Source organism: Accipiter gentilis, chromosome 7, assembly GCF_929443795.1.
Source record: "Accipiter gentilis chromosome 7, bAccGen1.1, whole genome shotgun sequence".
Classification (NCBI taxonomy): Eukaryota; Metazoa; Chordata; class Aves; order Accipitriformes; family Accipitridae; genus Astur; species Astur gentilis.
The window spans coordinates 18053645-18071376 of NC_064886.1; the positions used below are offsets into that span (position 1 = coordinate 18053645).

The 17732-nt window shown below is 39.0% G+C and overlaps 1 protein-coding gene across 1 annotated transcript in view; it reads left to right on the forward strand.

Moving 5' to 3' along the window:
* Positions 1 to 17732, forward strand: part of DNAH10 (dynein axonemal heavy chain 10) — a 57920-nt gene that overhangs the window by 22883 nt on the left and 17305 nt on the right. Inside the window, exons 31-57 of the mRNA XM_049806170.1 lie at positions 79 to 348; positions 443 to 626; positions 919 to 1053; positions 1459 to 1611; positions 2176 to 2364; positions 2474 to 2620; positions 3496 to 3687; positions 3857 to 3975; positions 4144 to 4302; positions 4618 to 4753; positions 4882 to 5004; positions 5528 to 5662; positions 5973 to 6189; positions 6669 to 6788; positions 7718 to 7863; positions 8274 to 8426; positions 8955 to 9215; positions 9879 to 10051; positions 10426 to 10519; positions 11592 to 11759; positions 12060 to 12248; positions 12933 to 13104; positions 14069 to 14272; positions 15078 to 15158; positions 15534 to 15731; positions 16377 to 16538; positions 17091 to 17265. Of these exons, the coding sequence (XP_049662127.1) occupies positions 79 to 348; positions 443 to 626; positions 919 to 1053; positions 1459 to 1611; positions 2176 to 2364; positions 2474 to 2620; positions 3496 to 3687; positions 3857 to 3975; positions 4144 to 4302; positions 4618 to 4753; positions 4882 to 5004; positions 5528 to 5662; positions 5973 to 6189; positions 6669 to 6788; positions 7718 to 7863; positions 8274 to 8426; positions 8955 to 9215; positions 9879 to 10051; positions 10426 to 10519; positions 11592 to 11759; positions 12060 to 12248; positions 12933 to 13104; positions 14069 to 14272; positions 15078 to 15158; positions 15534 to 15731; positions 16377 to 16538; positions 17091 to 17265 (4455 nt within the window). The remainder of the gene's footprint in view (positions 1 to 78; positions 349 to 442; positions 627 to 918; positions 1054 to 1458; positions 1612 to 2175; positions 2365 to 2473; positions 2621 to 3495; positions 3688 to 3856; positions 3976 to 4143; positions 4303 to 4617; positions 4754 to 4881; positions 5005 to 5527; positions 5663 to 5972; positions 6190 to 6668; positions 6789 to 7717; positions 7864 to 8273; positions 8427 to 8954; positions 9216 to 9878; positions 10052 to 10425; positions 10520 to 11591; positions 11760 to 12059; positions 12249 to 12932; positions 13105 to 14068; positions 14273 to 15077; positions 15159 to 15533; positions 15732 to 16376; positions 16539 to 17090; positions 17266 to 17732) is intronic.

Sequence of the window (17732 nt, forward strand, 5' to 3'; positions counted from 1 at the left end):
TCTTTTTTTTTCCTGTCCTGCTCAGTTGCTTAGAATAAACAGTAACTCAGACTCCCTCACTATCTGTATTTCCCATAGAGTTGATTGGATGTTACTCTACCAAGGCATGATGGTGCTGGCTGCTAATCAGGTGTGGTGGACTTGGGAGGTAGAGGATGTCTTTCGGAAAGTGAAGAAGGGAGAAAAACAGGCAATGAAACTTTATGCTAAAAAAATGCATAAGCAAATTGATGACCTCGTTACCCGCATTACAATGCCTTTGAGCAAAAATGACAGGAAAAAATACAACACTGTTCTCATTATTGATGTTCATGCCAGAGACATTGTTGATACATTCGTAAGAGACAGGTAAACACTCCCCCCCAACCTATTGAGAAAATACCAAATGCATAAATTTTATTTCCATCCTTTTACCTCATGTGAGCAAGTGTCTCTTGTGTAGCATTCTGCAGGCTCAGGAGTTTGAATGGGAAAGCCAGCTGCGTTTTTACTGGGACCGAGAGCCAGATGAACTGAACGTGCGGCAGTGCACAGGCACATTTTCATATGGTTATGAATATATGGGTTTGAATGGACGTCTTGTGATCACCCCGCTTACAGATCGTATTTATCTTACACTTACACAGGTATATGTTCAAGGAGATTTTTACTAACAAACCCTTTTAAAATACACTTCTAGGCAATCACATAATTGTTTTATTGCCACTTTCTGTTATCTTCTAGATGCCAATTCTGAGGCTAGTATATTTGAAACCAGTTGTGATGTCCTTCTAACCTGATTGCATAAAAGAAAATATAGAATGAATTCACAGAAAAAATTTAAGGCTTTTTGTACCCAAGGGTTCACTTGTGATTTTGCTACTAACCTAATATAAATGTAATCCAAGCTTTGCTTTGCTTTTTGGTCTGTCTCCAAAGGCTTTATCAATGTTTTTGGGAGGAGCACCAGCAGGGCCAGCAGGTACAGGGAAAACAGAAACAACCAAGGATCTGGCCAAAGCACTGGGCTTGCTGTGTGTAGTGACAAACTGTGGAGAAGGCATGGATTTCAAAGTAAGAGTAAAGATCTGTGTTCTCTGATAAAGTTCCAGTTACTGCTCTTTTTCACTGCCCAGGATAAGGACATATTCTGAACATCTGCATAAGTACCTCCCTTAGAGATACCAGGTTGATAATGAAATACAGTAAGAAATGTCTATTTTGAATAAATTCCTGAAGGAATTTCAGGTACTTTCAAGCAGGGGAGCAATGACTAGATGATATGTGTATAAGCTCATCATAGGCAATCTGCGCTTGGCAAGTAATTATTGCAAGACCTTATGACTGATTGCTAGCTCCTGCATATATAAATATCCAGAGGTTTTACCGAGTCATTAAGAGTTTTAGTGTACTCCAAAGTTTGTTGACGCTGAATGTTTTATATATTCATTGCTGAGAAGTTTTTCTTGTTCTTGTTAGGCAGTTGGTAAAATTTTCTCTGGTCTCGCCCAGTGTGGAGCATGGGGATGCTTTGATGAATTCAATCGTATCGATGCTTCCGTGCTTTCAGTCATTTCTTCTCAGATTCAGACTATTCGAAATGCTTTAATGAATCAGTTGAAAACATTTCAGGTAAACATTAAAAAAGAAGAGTAATTGTGAAGGCTGATCTTGTTCTTGAGGCCAAGATTCAGGGTTAGACCCCATCATTAGATCAAAGGGCTGCTTCTTCTGTAATTAATTTGTGCTGAACATTTCAAACTCCAGAGTATATACTCTCTGTTTCAGAGATGTTAAATCCTTGCTGATTTCCTAATCCTTTGCTAGATTCTTCCTTTGTGAAGTGGGATAATAGTAAGCTAAATAGGACAATAGTAAGTAAATGGGATAATACTATAGTAGTAATTAGGAAGAGGAGTAACTTAAGTTGATGTGGATTGTGAGGCTTTATTTACTGATGTTGATTGGAATTCAAAACCTTCAGACAGAAAATTTGATAAGGGTGAAATGTCTTGATGTTTATATCTAAGATACATTCATCCCACTGTTTGTATCTGGATGACTATCTAAAGGTGAATATTTTAACATGTTGTCTTAAGTAGGTGCCCCAGTATTGCTGGTTTTCTCTTTGAGCAAATAGTGCTACTTATTTCAGTTCCAAATACACATTGTTCTAATGTTTTCTTATGCCTTTAGTTTGAAGGACAGGAAATTACCCTTGATAGCCGCATGGGCATTTTTATTACGATGAATCCTGGTTATGCTGGCCGGACTGAGCTCCCTGAGTCTGTCAAAGCTTTTTTCAGGCCTGTGGTTGTAATTGTACCAGATCTTCAGCAAATCTGTGAAATCATGCTCTTTTCTGAAGGGTTCCTTATGGCAAAGGTAAGAAAATCTTATTGCTACCCATACTTATGTACACACCTATATATGCATGGCCAGTGTTCGGCTGCGTCTTACACATTTGTGATTCTCTAACTTAAATCTCAAACAGATCCTTGCCAAAAAGATGACAGTGCTATACAAGCTGGCAAAGGAACAGCTTTCTAAACAACATCATTATGATTTTGGACTGCGGGCCCTTAAGTCAGTGTTGGTGATGGCTGGAGAACTGAAAAGAGGATCAGCAGACCTCAGTGAGGTAGACTTGCTACTTAGTTACTCTGAGCAGATAATCTTTTTCATTAGGAAGAGGATGTGTTTACACATCTGCTGTAGTTTGTCTGCATTGGAAATAGGAGCACTGGTGTTATTTGTCTTATTATTTCATTTTGTTCTTACTGAGTTTCATCATGCACTCTGCCAGCAAATTACCATCAGAGCTCCGGTCAAAGTAGGGAAATCTATAGAAAATGAGGTATTTTACTTCTTGTTAAGTCCAGGATTCAAATAGCCAGGTGAATGTCTTTGGATGAATAGTGAAAGCTGTTTTTTGAACAGTGAATGCTCCAGTCATGCAGTTCTTAATTGTGTAGCTCAATGAAAGTTTTTCAATACTGCACTGCTTTTTATGGCTTTCTTTTACACCTATTTTTTATTGCTATATGTACGGTTGTGATACCCAGTTGCCTAGCGAAATTCTTATTCAAATTTTTTCTTAAAAACTTGGAGACAGCTGAATGAAACTCTCCTGCGAAGTTATGTACAGATGCACATTGTACGTTGGCAGGAAGTTGGCATCTAACTGATGCTCTCAAGGGGACTACAGAACTTGGGTATGTTCATAAAACAGTTGGTTATTTTATGATCAAATCAGGGAAGCTGTGGTGTGGGCCACTCCAGCCATTTGGCATTTGGTTAACATGGTAGAAAAAGGCAGTGTATTATTCTTAGCTATTGGTCTGCTTAATCCTTATAAGTAACCTTTGTTTCCACTAGTAACTGATGCCAAGAAAACTCTCAAAGCTGCACTGAAGTAATCAGGCAATAGTTTTTAGAGATGTTTGAAATAATTACTACATATTAGATAATTGGTTAGTTATTTGGTAAAGATTGATTCTGCTATGTTTTGTCTAGGAAGTTGTACTGATGAGAGCTCTACGAGACATGAATCTTCCTAAATTTGTGTTTGAAGATGTACCTCTCTTCCTTGGCTTAATCTCTGACCTGTTTCCTGGCCTGGATTGCCCTCGTGTCCGCTACCCTAACTTTAATGATGCTGTAGAACAAGTGCTGGAAGAAGGGGGTTATATTGTTTTACCAGTCCAGGTATAAAAAATGTTAATTTCTTGAGTTTTTGTTGTAAACATTAGGCTGGATATGCATTGCTGCAGCCTAGAGTGGCTCCAGGAAAGCTTAGCTGATATAGACCAGCTGCTGATCTTGTCCATAGAAGAATTACGGACAGCAGTCTATGGAATCAATATTTATTTTTCAGGTGGATAAAGTAGTTCAGATGTATGAGACAATGTTAACTCGTCACGCTACAATGGTAGTTGGACCTACTGGAGGTGGCAAGTCAGTTGTCATTAATGCTTTGTGCCAGGCCCAAAATAAGTGAGTATAGAATTTGATGCATGGAAATCAGGTTGTAAAATGGCATAGACTGCATTATTCAGCCTTGTGTAGTCATGACAGGATCAATAGCTGATCATAATATTTGCTTGGGTTAACATGAGATGGTATTGTGTCATTTTAATATTGCTTTTCTTGCTGTATCTTTAGGCTGGGATTATTGACAAAGCTTTACACACTGAACCCTAAAGCTATGAGTGTGATTGAGCTTTATGGGATCCTTGACCCTACCACACGAGACTGGACAGATGGAGTCCTGTCAAACATTTTTCGGGACATCAACAGGCCTACTGACAAGAAAGAGCGAAGGTAGATAGCTAGAAATCATTGTGATGATTTTTAGATACCGAGTTTTACATCCTTTTTTAATTTTTAATATTTGATACTGCACTGTTTAAAAAACAAATGCTAATTAAATAGAAAGTGTCTAGGGGTCACAGAAACAAAGTTTCTGTGAGTTTCTAGCCTCAGTGAGATGAACGGAAACTATGCAATTATAAAAAATGAATGGGAGGCTTCAAAACACCTGGACTGACATTGATGCCATGGATGGCACATTTGAATTCTGAAATATGTTAGTAAAATCAGAGATTAGTCAGTGTCCCTTGGCTCCTGCATCCACAGGTACATACTGTTTGATGGAGATGTGGATGCTCTCTGGGTTGAAAACATGAATTCTGTCATGGATGACAACAAGTTATTGACCTTGGCAAATGGGGAGCGGATTAGACTTCAGTCACACTGTGCTTTGTTGTTTGAGGTAAGTAATGACTGTACTGTTAAAAAATGGGAAAGTTTAGATACAGATGGGTCTACAAAGCCTGAAAAGCAGTTACCGTGGCTGTTCTTTGTTTAAGTGTATGATTATCTTGTGTGATTGTTTTATAGGTTGGTGACTTACAGTATGCATCTCCTGCCACGGTATCCCGCTGTGGAATGGTCTTTGTAGATCCTAAAAATCTGAAATATAAGCCCTACTGGCAGAAGTGGATCCAAGAAAGAGGAAATGAGGTGGGAATTTCTGCGCTTGTTCAGAGAGTATGTGTATTAAATACTGAACTGTAGACAGCTGTAAAAAAAAACCCACTTTGTAAAGGCAGTCTGATTTTCTGACAACAGATTTAATCACTAGGCTTGCAGTAGAGGACTAAAGAGAGTTCCCACTTTTCTAACTTCTCGTTGTTTCTGAGAAGTGAAGAACCAAGAAATCATTTTACCTGATCTCCAAAGATTTAACAGTGAGATTGCTTAGGTCCTTGTTTCCTACATTTAGATTAAAAACTCAAGTCCACAGGGAGTTGGAGTAAGACAACTTAGTTGCTAGCACCTGATGAATGCAGATCCTCACCTGCTGAAAACCCAGTCCATACAACAGTGTCACATTTCTTCATGTGAGTGTACCCTGTCTTTGGTAGAAGTGATTCCTTCAAGAACAATCATACTTGGTCAGCCAGGTATTGATGGGAAGCTCTGCTGTCAAAAATTGGCTTTCCAGGTTTCTGTGTGCTGAATTATTGTCTTTTTCATTCCTCAGCAAGAGAGAATTGAATTGAATCGTCTCTTTCAAAAATATGTGCCCTGCCTTATTGATATGATTGTAGAGGGAATTGTGAATGGCAGACATGGAGAAAGGCTGAAGACCATTGTTCCTCAAACAGATTTAAATATGGTAAGAAATAGAGATAAAGGTTGAAAAAGTTTATCTAAAAAGAGAAATGGAACGATGGAGAGAGTAAAAACCTCCCAAAGAATGCACAGGAGTAGAGTTGGTGCTGAAAGATCAGTTTGCTAGGGATGAGCACCAAAAGACAAAAGACACAGTCTGTTCCTAACAATGCTCTTCTCCTGTCATTAAACGCATATCAGTAGTACACCTGTAAGGACAAAAGATCAGCAAACACTCGAACAGCTGAAAACATATTAGTTTTCATGCATCTGAATGGCAATTCTATTTACAGTTTTGTCTTGTTTTACCACAGGTGGTGCAGTTGACTGTGATGCTGGAAGCTCTAGTTGTGGTACAGCCTGATGATCCTGATGTTCTGGAGTGTTTCTTCTTGGAAGCTTTGTATTCCTCCTTAGGTGCTGCTCTTCTTGAGGCTGGGAGAATTAAATTTGATGAAAATGTTAAACGTCTTTCCTGCATGTCTACTGTTCATGATGACAACATCCTGGCTAAGCCAGGGGAGCTGCCAGGTAGGATCTTGTCATAATTTAGTCTGAATCCCATTGATTGTGTTAGAAAAGTGTTAGTTTCCACAAAGGCAGAACATTGTTATTCCTTCCAACTAGCTATCCTGGCTGCAAAATATGCTCTCTGAAGGACTGTTACTGAAAACCACGTAGAGATACTGATATTAGATGACTCTCAGCTACTGGTCTGTCCTCACAGAACAGTACTTTTCTATGCCAAGCTGAAGAGATAAACAGTGAAAGTAAAAATAAAATGTGAAAGGAAAGCCAGTGGAAGGTGCTTAAAAAGCAGTAGTGTGATCCAAGTGCTGCACTAGGAGAATTTTGGTTGATGTCTTACTGGGTTAAATGACAATTAAGCAGAACACAGTGTTGCCAAACTTTGTCCAGAATCTTACCCTTCCTTTTTACTTCAATCAGTTTATTTTCTTATGAAATATTTCAGTGTCCTAGAAAAACCCCAGTTGCTTAATGGTTTGCAGGTCAGCTGCCAACTTTGTATGACTTTCATTTTGATGGATTTAAAAAAAAGTGGGTACCTTGGATGAAACTTGTTCCTGAATATATCCATAAGCCTCAAGTGAAATTTCTTGACATTCTAGGTGAGTGTAAGATAAAATACGGTGATGATATGCCTTTAATTTATAATCTGCCAACACTGAGTAAATGGCACTTAACATGAGTTCGTGTTTTTCTGTACCGAAGATCATCCACTCAGGTTCAGTTTCTTGTGATGGCACAAATCAATTTCTTTAATGTTCTTGTCATAGTAGTTTAGCAGGATTAGAGTTGATATTTACAGCACTGTGTAATAAAGAAATGAGGAAAGGATGAAAAGCTTGTTTCAGATAATAAGGCTTACTAGGAGCTAACAATGCCTTTTATAAGCCAGAATAGCAGAAGATTCACAGTCTGCTCTACCAGAAACTCGAGGAAAAATGTCAGCTTCATGATTCAGGTACTTGGTAGATAAAAATTACATTCTTAAGGCCATTATTGGTTGTTACTTCAAGCACTGTATAATGATGACAGGTGCTTTTCATAGTTAAGGACAAATTAAGCCAGGTTACTTTATAGTAATACTTCAGCAAGCACAGGTTAACTTCATTGACACGAGAGATAATTATATGATCTCTAAAGTTGCTCCTAATGGCAGGCTATTGACATAGAAAAAAATTAATCTTTGTAGAGTTCTGGGAAAATGCTTATCATCCAAATAAATCCTGATTATATCCTTGAAATAGGGATTAAATGGAGCTTAACCAGTCCATGACACTCCTATATGGAAGATAACTTCTTTTCTAATGTATCTACAGGAGAAAAGTTGCCAATGATAAAATCTGAAAAGAGACAGTTGAGCAATTAAATTTTTCTTTCAACATTGTTAGTGAGTTGATATTTCAGATTATGTCTTTGTACAACTGCATGTCAATACCTTGAGAGTCTGATCCAGCACTATTTTATAAATATAAATCCCCCAGCTGTACTGTATTTTAATTTAACCTGCTATCATATTCATGATCTTTTTCAGTGCCTACAGTGGATACAACACGAACTACTTGGTTGCTAGAACAGATGGTAAAAATAAAACGCCCAGTTGTTCTTGTAGGTGAATCGGGTACATCTAAAACAGCAACTACACAAAACTTCCTAAACAATCTGAACAAAGACCTTAATGTATGTATGAGTCATTTTGCCTTTTTTGTAAAGCTGCATTGTCATTCTTTGTCCTTGTGTTAAATTTGCATAGTGAAGCCTGAGTCTGTGGGTAGCAATATTGACTTTAGTAATGTGACTGCAACCTGCAGACCCAATGTGTGTGAATGGTTTGAGAATCCTTCAGGATCAAAGATGTTTTGGTTTGTTCTACCATATACAGATTCAATTTTATGAAGTAAATATGTATTATCGAGGTGCTAAGAATGGGATTACTTTTCTTTGTCATCAGTAATTCAAGTGAAAAAATGGGCCAGAGAAGTGTTTCCTGTATGTCTGACAGTCTAATATAAAAATTATTTTTTGAATGCTCTAGTTAAAAAAAAAGAACAAGTAAAAATCCATTCCTATCCATTTCCTCCCCTTTGCAGCTGCTGCTAGTGATTAACTTTTCTTCTCGGACAACATCAATGGACATTCAGAGAAACCTAGAGACAAATGTAGAGAAACGAACTAAAGACACTTATGGCCCTCCTATGGGAAAACGTCTCATTGTTTTCATGGATGATATGAATATGCCAAGGGTAAGCTGCCAATAGTTTGCAAGGTAGTATAGAAACATTTGGGGTGGCACTGGTGTGGTCCCTTCATACATAGATCCAATGAATCACAAGTCAAGGAGATTCATAATAAGTACATAACTGGATTTCAGCTTAGGATCTTCAGAAGCATTGGACTTGTGTGCAGTAAGGGGTGTTTCTGTCTGTTATAGTATTTGTCCTATATATAGAAGATGCTGTTGGATCATTTCTTTATGCCATTAAAATAATGTTTCTGTGGCCTGATATTGCCTGCAGGTTGTGTATTGTAGAAACCATCCCCTTCTCTTTACAAATGGGGCAAAAGAGTATGTATGCATTTAGTTTATCTCAGAGAAGAGATGCTTTTCCCATAGGAGACATTGGAGTGAATGTTCACAATTGGTGCTAGAGCTTTACAAAGTCCTTACAATGTTTGCCTGAGTATGGAGCACAATATTTCCACATTTATAGCAGTAATTGGCATGCTGATGTACTGTGCTCTAAATATCTTGACTCTTTTGTATTACGAAGGTTGATGAGTATGGCACACAGCAACCCATTGCCCTGTTGAAGCTGCTGCTAGAAAAAGGTTTCTTGTACAACCGCGGTAAGGAGATGAACTGTAAACTTCTTCGAGATCTGGATTTTATTGCTGCCATGGGGAAAGCTGGAGGAGGTCGGAATGAAGTTGACCCTAGGTTCATCTCACTCTTCAATGTTTTTAACATACCTTTTCCTTCTGAGCAATCACTGAATTTGATCTATGCCTCCATCCTGAAAGGCCACACTGCGGTAATTTCACTGTTTTTAAAGGATTGCTCAACAGGTTTATTGTTTTTAAATAGACATTTATTTCTGTGTTATTGCAACACCTGAAATCTTCTGTTATCAGGCTTTCTTATATTTAGAACCTTGTGCAAACCTTTCCCTTCCTCTTCTCTTTCTCGTTGGGTTACACAGTTTTGATAAGTTCTTGAGTAATGTGTAAACATTCCAGTCAGCAGATAATTTATAAACCTGGTGCTTTTCATAGGTTGAAACCTGTGAATCATTTGGTTATAGTTCCTGTAACCAAATACCCAAAGGTCAGCAAAGTCTTTCCTGAATGACACTGAAAAATTTAATATAATGCAGTAGATTGTATTATTAGCCAGTAACCTGGAACATTAGGTAAGAAAAGAGCAGTTTATCTTTTCTGCTATAGAAGTGCTGTGGCAGTTCCAGTCATGGTGTTTGATGTTATCTTCAGCACTGTGCAAGCTCAGGAGTGAAGCTGGGGCCTGCCCAAAACATTTAACTGCACAATGTTCATGCTATGGAGGAATATGAATTTCTGAAAATGTTTGTCCTCAGTTATTTGAAATATACCAAAAAACCTGGAACACAGAGTATGTTTAATAGTATTGAGTTCTCTCTGGGCAGTCTCATGAAAACACTTCTTTCTCGTGTTTGCAGATGTTTAATGAGTCTATATCAACCATCTCTGACAAGATTACTGTGTGTACTTTGGAGCTTTATAAAAGGATTATTTGTGACCTACCCCGTACTCCTTCCAAGTTCCATTACATTTTTAACCTGCGGGATCTTTCCAGGGTTTATAATGGACTTGTTCTTACAACTCCAGAGAGGTAAGAATAGAAAAATTGTCTTCAGTGGTCCTACCCCTATTTATAGTGGATGAATCTAGGTGAGGATGATGTAATTTGGTACATGAAATCAGTCACATTTGGTCATTTTTCATTAAATCTTCATGATCATGAGAAAATGTTCAGGAACATCGTAAACCGTGATCTTACTCTTGATGACAAACACTAATGCATTAGTCTTTCTTAAATAAGATATCCAGGGGTAAAAAAATCAAGCAAATCAGTTACTATGAAAAGAAAAAACCCCAAAAGAGTAAAAAAAGTCAATCTAGAATTTGGTCCGTGTTATTAACCATATGGGCTTAAGAATCATGGCAGCTCATTTGGTGCAGTCTGATATTTCACTGTTAATTCAGGTTTCAAACAGTGACCCAGATGGTGAGAGTTTGGAGAAATGAGTGCCTGAGGGTTTTCCATGACAGGCTGATTAATGAAGCAGACAAAGCACTGGTGAGTAATTTCTTTCAATTTTTAGTAGTCACTGACTATAACTATGGCAACTAATTTGTAACAGCAACATTACCAACTGTTGCACTCAGGTCTTGCAGACAGACTGCAGACTTGTCTAACCTCTCTGTTGCTCTGTTAATTTAAATCATGTCCCATGGAGTTTTCTTTTCTAAAATAAAGTGACTATGGCAGACTAACTGAGCAGATCTGCTGAAGGAATGGAAAGTGTCACTCGGTTTGCCTGTCCAGGAAAATTGGTTAGCAGTGGCACAGGTGACAAAGTGTGAGAGCAGTGCAGGGGAAAACTCAGGAAATCACTTCAAGTCAGTATTTTCCTTTAGGAAAGATTGTATCAGAATGTGACTATACAGTCAAGTAGGAAAAAGAAGGATGAGAGCTGAGTCCTTAAACAATGGATTCAGTTTTTTCTGTTATGCAAACTGGAAAATGCTGCAAATTATATCTTAAAACACGAGAGAGTGATGCCAGTTTTACACCTTGAGATTAGGGGAGGAATTGGGGTAAAGTTTACTTACATATAAGCAACTTGCGAAGCAACTTGCTTAGATGAAAAGAGGTAGATTAAGATCCCTTCAGATTTTCCTGCTTAAAACTTTCTCCTCTGATATACAAAGATACATTTCCAGCTCCATTTTCACAACTCAGAATAATTGTATCGCAACTTTTCTGTATTTGTACATTCATTCAGACTTAAAAGATTTGTGAGAAATCTTAGCGGTAAGACATCTATGAATGCTGAGGAGGAAGGTTTATTAATATAATATTTACACCAATATATGAGAAGGTATTTTTTTTAACAGTCTTACCCTTTTCTGTCTTAAACTTCTGCAGTCCATTGGCTTGAATGGTTCTTGAACTGCCTATTAGGTCATTATAGATCATACATAGAGCACAATGGAGGCTGTGGTCTTTGGATCTTCTAGTGACATAAGTATCCCCTTGAAATCAGTCAGTATTTCAGCAAGAATCTGTATTATCACCCTTCTAAGTGTTACTGGATTTAGAATTGTCTGCTTTGTTGTGTTGCCTGACTCATTTCATATCCTTGAAGGTACAAGGTCATATAAAAAACCTGATTGAAGAGAATTTCAGAGATGACTTGGAGCAGGCCATGAGGGATCCTATACTTTTTGGAGATTTCAGAATGGCACTGAGTGAAGAAGAACCTCGTATTTATGAAGATATCCAAGACTATGATGCAGCAAAAGCTCTCTTTCAGGTAGTGTGCATCAGCTTGGAACTGTGCCTGATTCTGACTCTGTCAGAGGAATGGGCAGTAGCCTGCCTCAAGCTGTAGGAAATCTGTTCTCTTTCTGCGTGCACATAGAATTTCATGTGCACTGTTACCCATTTGGGGTCTGCAGTAATGAAAACTGAGGATCAGCTACAGGGTTGGTGGTTTTTTCCAACAGTTTATTTTCCCTGAGGGAGGGGAAAGGAATAATGCTGCTAAATGGGTTGTTATTTTATTAATTGTTTCATTGGTCTCCTAGTAACATTCTGTCTACCTTTCTCTCAGGAAATTTTGGAGGAATATAATGAAGTTAATACTAAAATGAACCTGGTTCTTTTTGATGATGCTTTGGAGCACTTAATCCATGTACATCGCATCATACGGATGGATCATGGGCATGCCCTGCTTATAGGAGTGGGAGGCTCAGGAAAGCAGTCTCTAACGAGACTGGCTGCCTATACAGCTAGATATGAGGTTAGTGACCCTGCATCTTTGCAGTGAAAGAAGACAAGGAAAGCAATATTGTGGTCAGGATTAAATTTGGCAGGGATGTGGGTAGGTGGGAAGGGTAGGTGGGAAGGGTAGGGGGAACTCACTTCAGTCAAGATAAGATCAGGCTGGCATCTCTTCCTTGTGGGGAGAAAACCAGGGTGAGGTGATTGCCAGGAGGTCTAAGATGATGACTGTGGGTGATCTGGGCAGGAAGCTGTTCAGTGCTTGAATCTGGGTTTTTGGCACTGGGGACAGAGAACAAGAATAGGTTTGGCATAGAACAACTAATAGTCCCTAACTACTGCTTCTGTTACTTATCTGTATTATAGCAGCATTCCAATGCTGCTTGAGGAACTTTGTTGTGATTGATACTGTAATATTTCAGATAGGAAATGTTCTTCTCTTAGAGGTACTTTTAGTCTCTTACAGAGGCTTGAAAGGGAAGAAAAAGGAGGAAAAACACAAAGCAATTTTGACAATGCAATCCTGCAGGGTTGTACAAATGTAATTTTTTAAAAGAATGTAGTGCATAATTTTTTTGATACTTACACATTTACTGATGACAGGGGCCAAACCAAAACCCTTGATCCAATCTAATTGAAATTCATACTTAGCATCATGTCTTGGGTCCATCTGTGTCTTCTCAGTATATGTTTGCATTCTTAGGTATTTGAGATCATCTTGAGTCGAGGATATGGAGAAAATAATTTCCGAGAAGATTTGAAAAATTTGTACCTGAAGCTGGGTATTGAGAACAAGTCAATGGTCTTCTTGTTTACAGATGCCCATGTAGCAGAAGAGAGTTTCCTTGAACTCATCAACAACATGTTAACTTCAGGTGGCACAGGCAGCCTCAATTACTCCCAATCAGTATCTATTTGTGACTCATAATCTCAAGTGTACCCTTGATACAGCTATTACTGTTTCACCCTGTGTCCTTTGCTGCTTTAGTTAGTTAAACCTTTCAGGACTACCTGAAATGATCTTGGCCTTAATAATGGCTTTTTGGCATCTTCTTACAGTCATTTATATGTGTCTGGGAAGGCTATATGTTTAATTCATGCTGATTGTGATGTTGCAGGAGTCTCAGATTTCTTCCAAGACTGAGGTATAACTTCAGCTGCATCTGGCCACAAACCCATCTTTTGTCCCATTGGCTTTTGAATAGCATTCACCTGAACTGCAGCAACTGCTTATATATGTATGTCCTAAAATATAGTTTAGTATCTTTCAGTGTATGCAGCAGCTGAAAATGAGCAGCAGCTGACACTGTGTGACCACCCTTTCTTATAGAAGTTCCTACACAGTCTGATTTGAAATCAGATGTGTTAAATCTTATCCCTTTCCTTGGTCTAGTTTTCCCTGTTCCTGGTCTGCTTATGGCTGTCATTAGGTAACTTATGCAATATTTGCCATGTGATTGAGAGAATGAAAATGTGAACTAATGGTTGGTAGACGCTAATGAATATTTTCTTTGCAGATTTAAAAGCACTTCATGTTCTTGTGACATTTTGTATGTGTTGCTGAAGCCCCCCCCCCCCCCCCCCCAAAGAAAAGAATTAATCATTCCTCTAAATCCCCTTGCATCATCCTAAGTACTCCCTCTCTATTTTCCATGGGGGCTGGGGGAGAGGAGGAGAAACATAGAGAGATTAATAGGTTCATTCAAAACTACCCAGAATCATTTTTGCAGAACTAGGTTTAAAATTTGTGACTCTGGTTTCTCATCTGCCCTATCCCCAGCCATATGGTTTTCTCTTACTGGTTGTTCTCACTAGCATTCTTCTGTCCTTATGTTACAGGAATGGTGCCAGCCCTTTTTCCAGATGATGAAAAAGACACCATACTAAGTCAGATCGGAGATGAAGCTACTAAAGCTGGCATGAACCCAGCTAAAGAGAGTGTCTGGCAATATTTTGTAAACAAATGTGCAAGCAACCTTCACATTGTCCTGGGAATGTCCCCAGTTGGTGAAAGTCTGAGAACGTGGTGCAGAAATTTCCCAGGTATCAACTGTACACACTGCTTAGTCCCTTCCCTGCGAAATACAGGTTTGCAGGCAAGAGAAAATCTCCAGTGGATACTCAGAGATGTCTGACAGCTAAAGCTAAGCAGAGCAGGTTTCATGATTAAGGATCTGGAGTGCGTGATTTTTTTTTTTCCAGTTAATTACCACATATCAGTGAGTATTATTGATTAGCATTTACCAGATCAGTTCATTTTCCAGCCGAACAGCTAGAAATCAATTGGTCATCCTTACTGAACTGGAAATATACTGCCTATGTCTGCAGCCTCTCTTCTGTTGTTTACAGAAGAATGTGTGGTATTAAATCATTATGAAACTAGGACGGTGCTAAGACAAACATTTTTGTACCCAAAGCCAAAAAAAGGGCATAGTGAGAGGGACACCCATTGAGAGAAAAAACACCTGAGCCTGGTGAATCCTGTGCTTCAACAGGTGGCTGAAAGGAGTCCTGGGAGACTGAAGAGAGACACGTGAAAGATAGTTATGGGTGGGAATCCTAATCCAGGCATTAAAATACCTTGTTGTAGCTCTTGATTGCATGCTGTAGAATGGTACAGCCTAAAGGATAGTACAATGGGGTTAGCAGGGCACAGGTGCAAAGTTGATTGTTTACTATCAAAATGGAAGTATTGACTTTGTGGTAAATTTTGTTGCTAAGCAGGAGTCAAATAAGACAGATCCTGCAGATTCTTGATGCAAATAAAGTTAAGCATGGGACTGCCTGGCAGGTTAGGGTCTAGTTTTACAAAGGAATTTTTCAGATAACAGTATCCTTTTATTTTAAGGTCTTGTCAACAACACTGGTATTGACTGGTTCTTGCCCTGGCCCCCCCAGGCCTTGTATGCAGTTGCACAATCCTTTGTCGGTATGTAAACGTCAGTATTTTAACCCATTAACCCTTGGGATAGCCTAAGAAATATATTCTTTACTTTGCAGTTACTATAGATGTCTAATTTGATTCCCCATTGTGCTTTTCACCCTGACCCTAAATGGTTTATACAAAATCCCAGTCAAAAAATGTTTTCAATGGAAGTTTCTTACTCAAATAGATTTAAAAAATTGCTGAAATTCAAGTTCCCAACTCTGCGGACAATGTGGCATGCACACCATTTTGCTTTTTGCCCCAGAAAGCAGACTTTTTTTGTGCCTGGCTTAGATGTACGTAAGCAAGATGGTAATTGGCATACTCTTAAAAAAACCTGAAACCTTTGAATTTGTCATTTCTTCTGCCCAATTTTAGGAAATAGCACACGCATCCCATCAGAGAACTCCAAGTCAGTGATTGAGCACATGGTCATGGTGCATGAATCTGTAGGGGATTTCAGCAAGAGGTTTCTGCAGAAACTGAGATGTAGAAACCATGTCACACCAAAGAATTACCTTGATTTTATCCATACTTACTCAAAATTGCTGGAGGAGAAAAACGAGTTCATTTTAGGTAAGGCTATGTAGATATTTTTAACTTATTAAAAAGTGATATAATATTTTTAAAAGAAAAAAAAGTTGTGGTGAGAATCCCACGTATTACCCACATTATGCAAAAAACATTTTATCAGTACTATCTCAAATGCTGTGCTGGCGTCTGGTTTTGACATTGGACCAATATCCTGGCCACATGTGAATGTTCGGTCTGTCTGTCAAATGGTGGGCTCTCCTCAAATTCTTTTGTGCATGAACCTGAGCCAAAATCTCCAAACCAGACAATCCTTTGCTTGGGGAAGAGTCTGATTACATCTAACACCAACTCAGCCTAGCTCGAGGTTTGACATTCTGCCTCAAGCAGCAATTCTTATTCATACTTCAGTGGGCACCAAAATATGTAAAGAGAATAAAACATGAACAATGTAACATGGAAAGCAAGTTGTGGCACAGGGCCACTATGTGGCAGCTCAAGTGACATTAACACCATCTTGGGTGGGAGGCTTAGGAAAGGAAAAATCTCTCACAGTCCTTTTCCTTTCATAACCGAGGTTGCCTTGCTGCAAAGTGCACTTATAAGGACGTTTACCTTCTGTGAGATTGTTGCTGTGTGATAGTACACAATCAATGAATCACTAACTTTTCTCCCTTTTTTTCTACCTAGCACAATGTAAACGGTTGGATGGGGGCTTAGTTAAACTGAAGGAAGCTAGTATACAGCTGGTTGAGCTGAACAAGAAACTTGCTGAGCAAAAGGTTGTGCTAGCAGAAAAATCAACTGCTTGTGAGGCTTTGTTACAAGAGATTTCAGCAAACACAGAAGTAGGTAGGTAGTTTACAACTACTGAAGTGTCCCACAGGCTAAGCAAGGCTCACATAGTTGTGTTAGGTTGGAAGACCCTCTAAGAGCTCCGGCTGCTTCTAGAGATAACCCTCTTGTTCCATCTGTGCTGATCTAGTGATGGCATGCTAGAAGAGCAAGTCCCCTATCTTGCCCAGATTGCCACCTTTACTATATATTTGACCTACAGTACTTCACACAACTCAATACTGTGTTCACCTGCCCTTGTCTTCCCTTTCCAAGGTGTAGGGCATAACGTGGGAAAGAGGCATTATCAAGAAAGGGACCTTCTGATTCAGAAAATTACTATTAGAGGAAAAACAGAGGGAAGCATGGGAGGAAAAGAGATTATGTGTGCTGTTTTGTGGAACACTAACAGTGTTCCTAACCTGGTGATGGAACTGTAAACATTGGCAACATAAAGGTACTGAGTTGATGGTAATTTCTGATTGTCAGCCAAGAGCAAATCTATATCAGTATATGTTCTGTATACAAATTTGAATGATCCATTTATGGTCCTGCCTTTACAATTCCTAGCTGAGGAGAAGAAAAAACTGGCTGAAGAAAAAGCTGTGGAGATACAGGAACAGAATAAGATTATTGCTATGGAGAAGGCAGCTGCTGAGACAGCTTTGGCTGAAGTCATGCCTATTTTAGAAGCTGCCAAACTGGAGCTTCAGAAGCTTGACAAGTCTGATGTTACTGAGATCAGGTGACTCATTTGGATGTACAGTAGCATAAACTCTTGGAAATTCACTGAAAGACCCTTGTTTGCAGGGTCTGAGCCTTAGCCTCACCTTTCTCACCTGCATGTGTGTGAGTGAAGGTCAGGACATCAGTCATCCAGGTACAGAGGTCGCAACAAAATCCCCTGATTCCTAGCTCAGGACTTCCCCTCAAGCCTGTTTTTTCAGTCCCTTGTTTAATGTGTTCCCCATATTTCTCTACCCTGTGTCTGATGCACTAGAAACTGCTACGGTTTTTGCCTGAGTAGTGGCTGTCCAAAGCCCTTCATTCCTCCTCTGTTTTATTCTATGTGAGCAGGAACACATACCAGTTATTTATCAGGGATGCTTTGATAGCATGAAAATGTATTTCTCTGCTTCTCTGCTGAATTAACTTCTCCCTGTGTTTTTATAATACATCTTGTATTTGGGGATAGATATAAAAGCACATCCA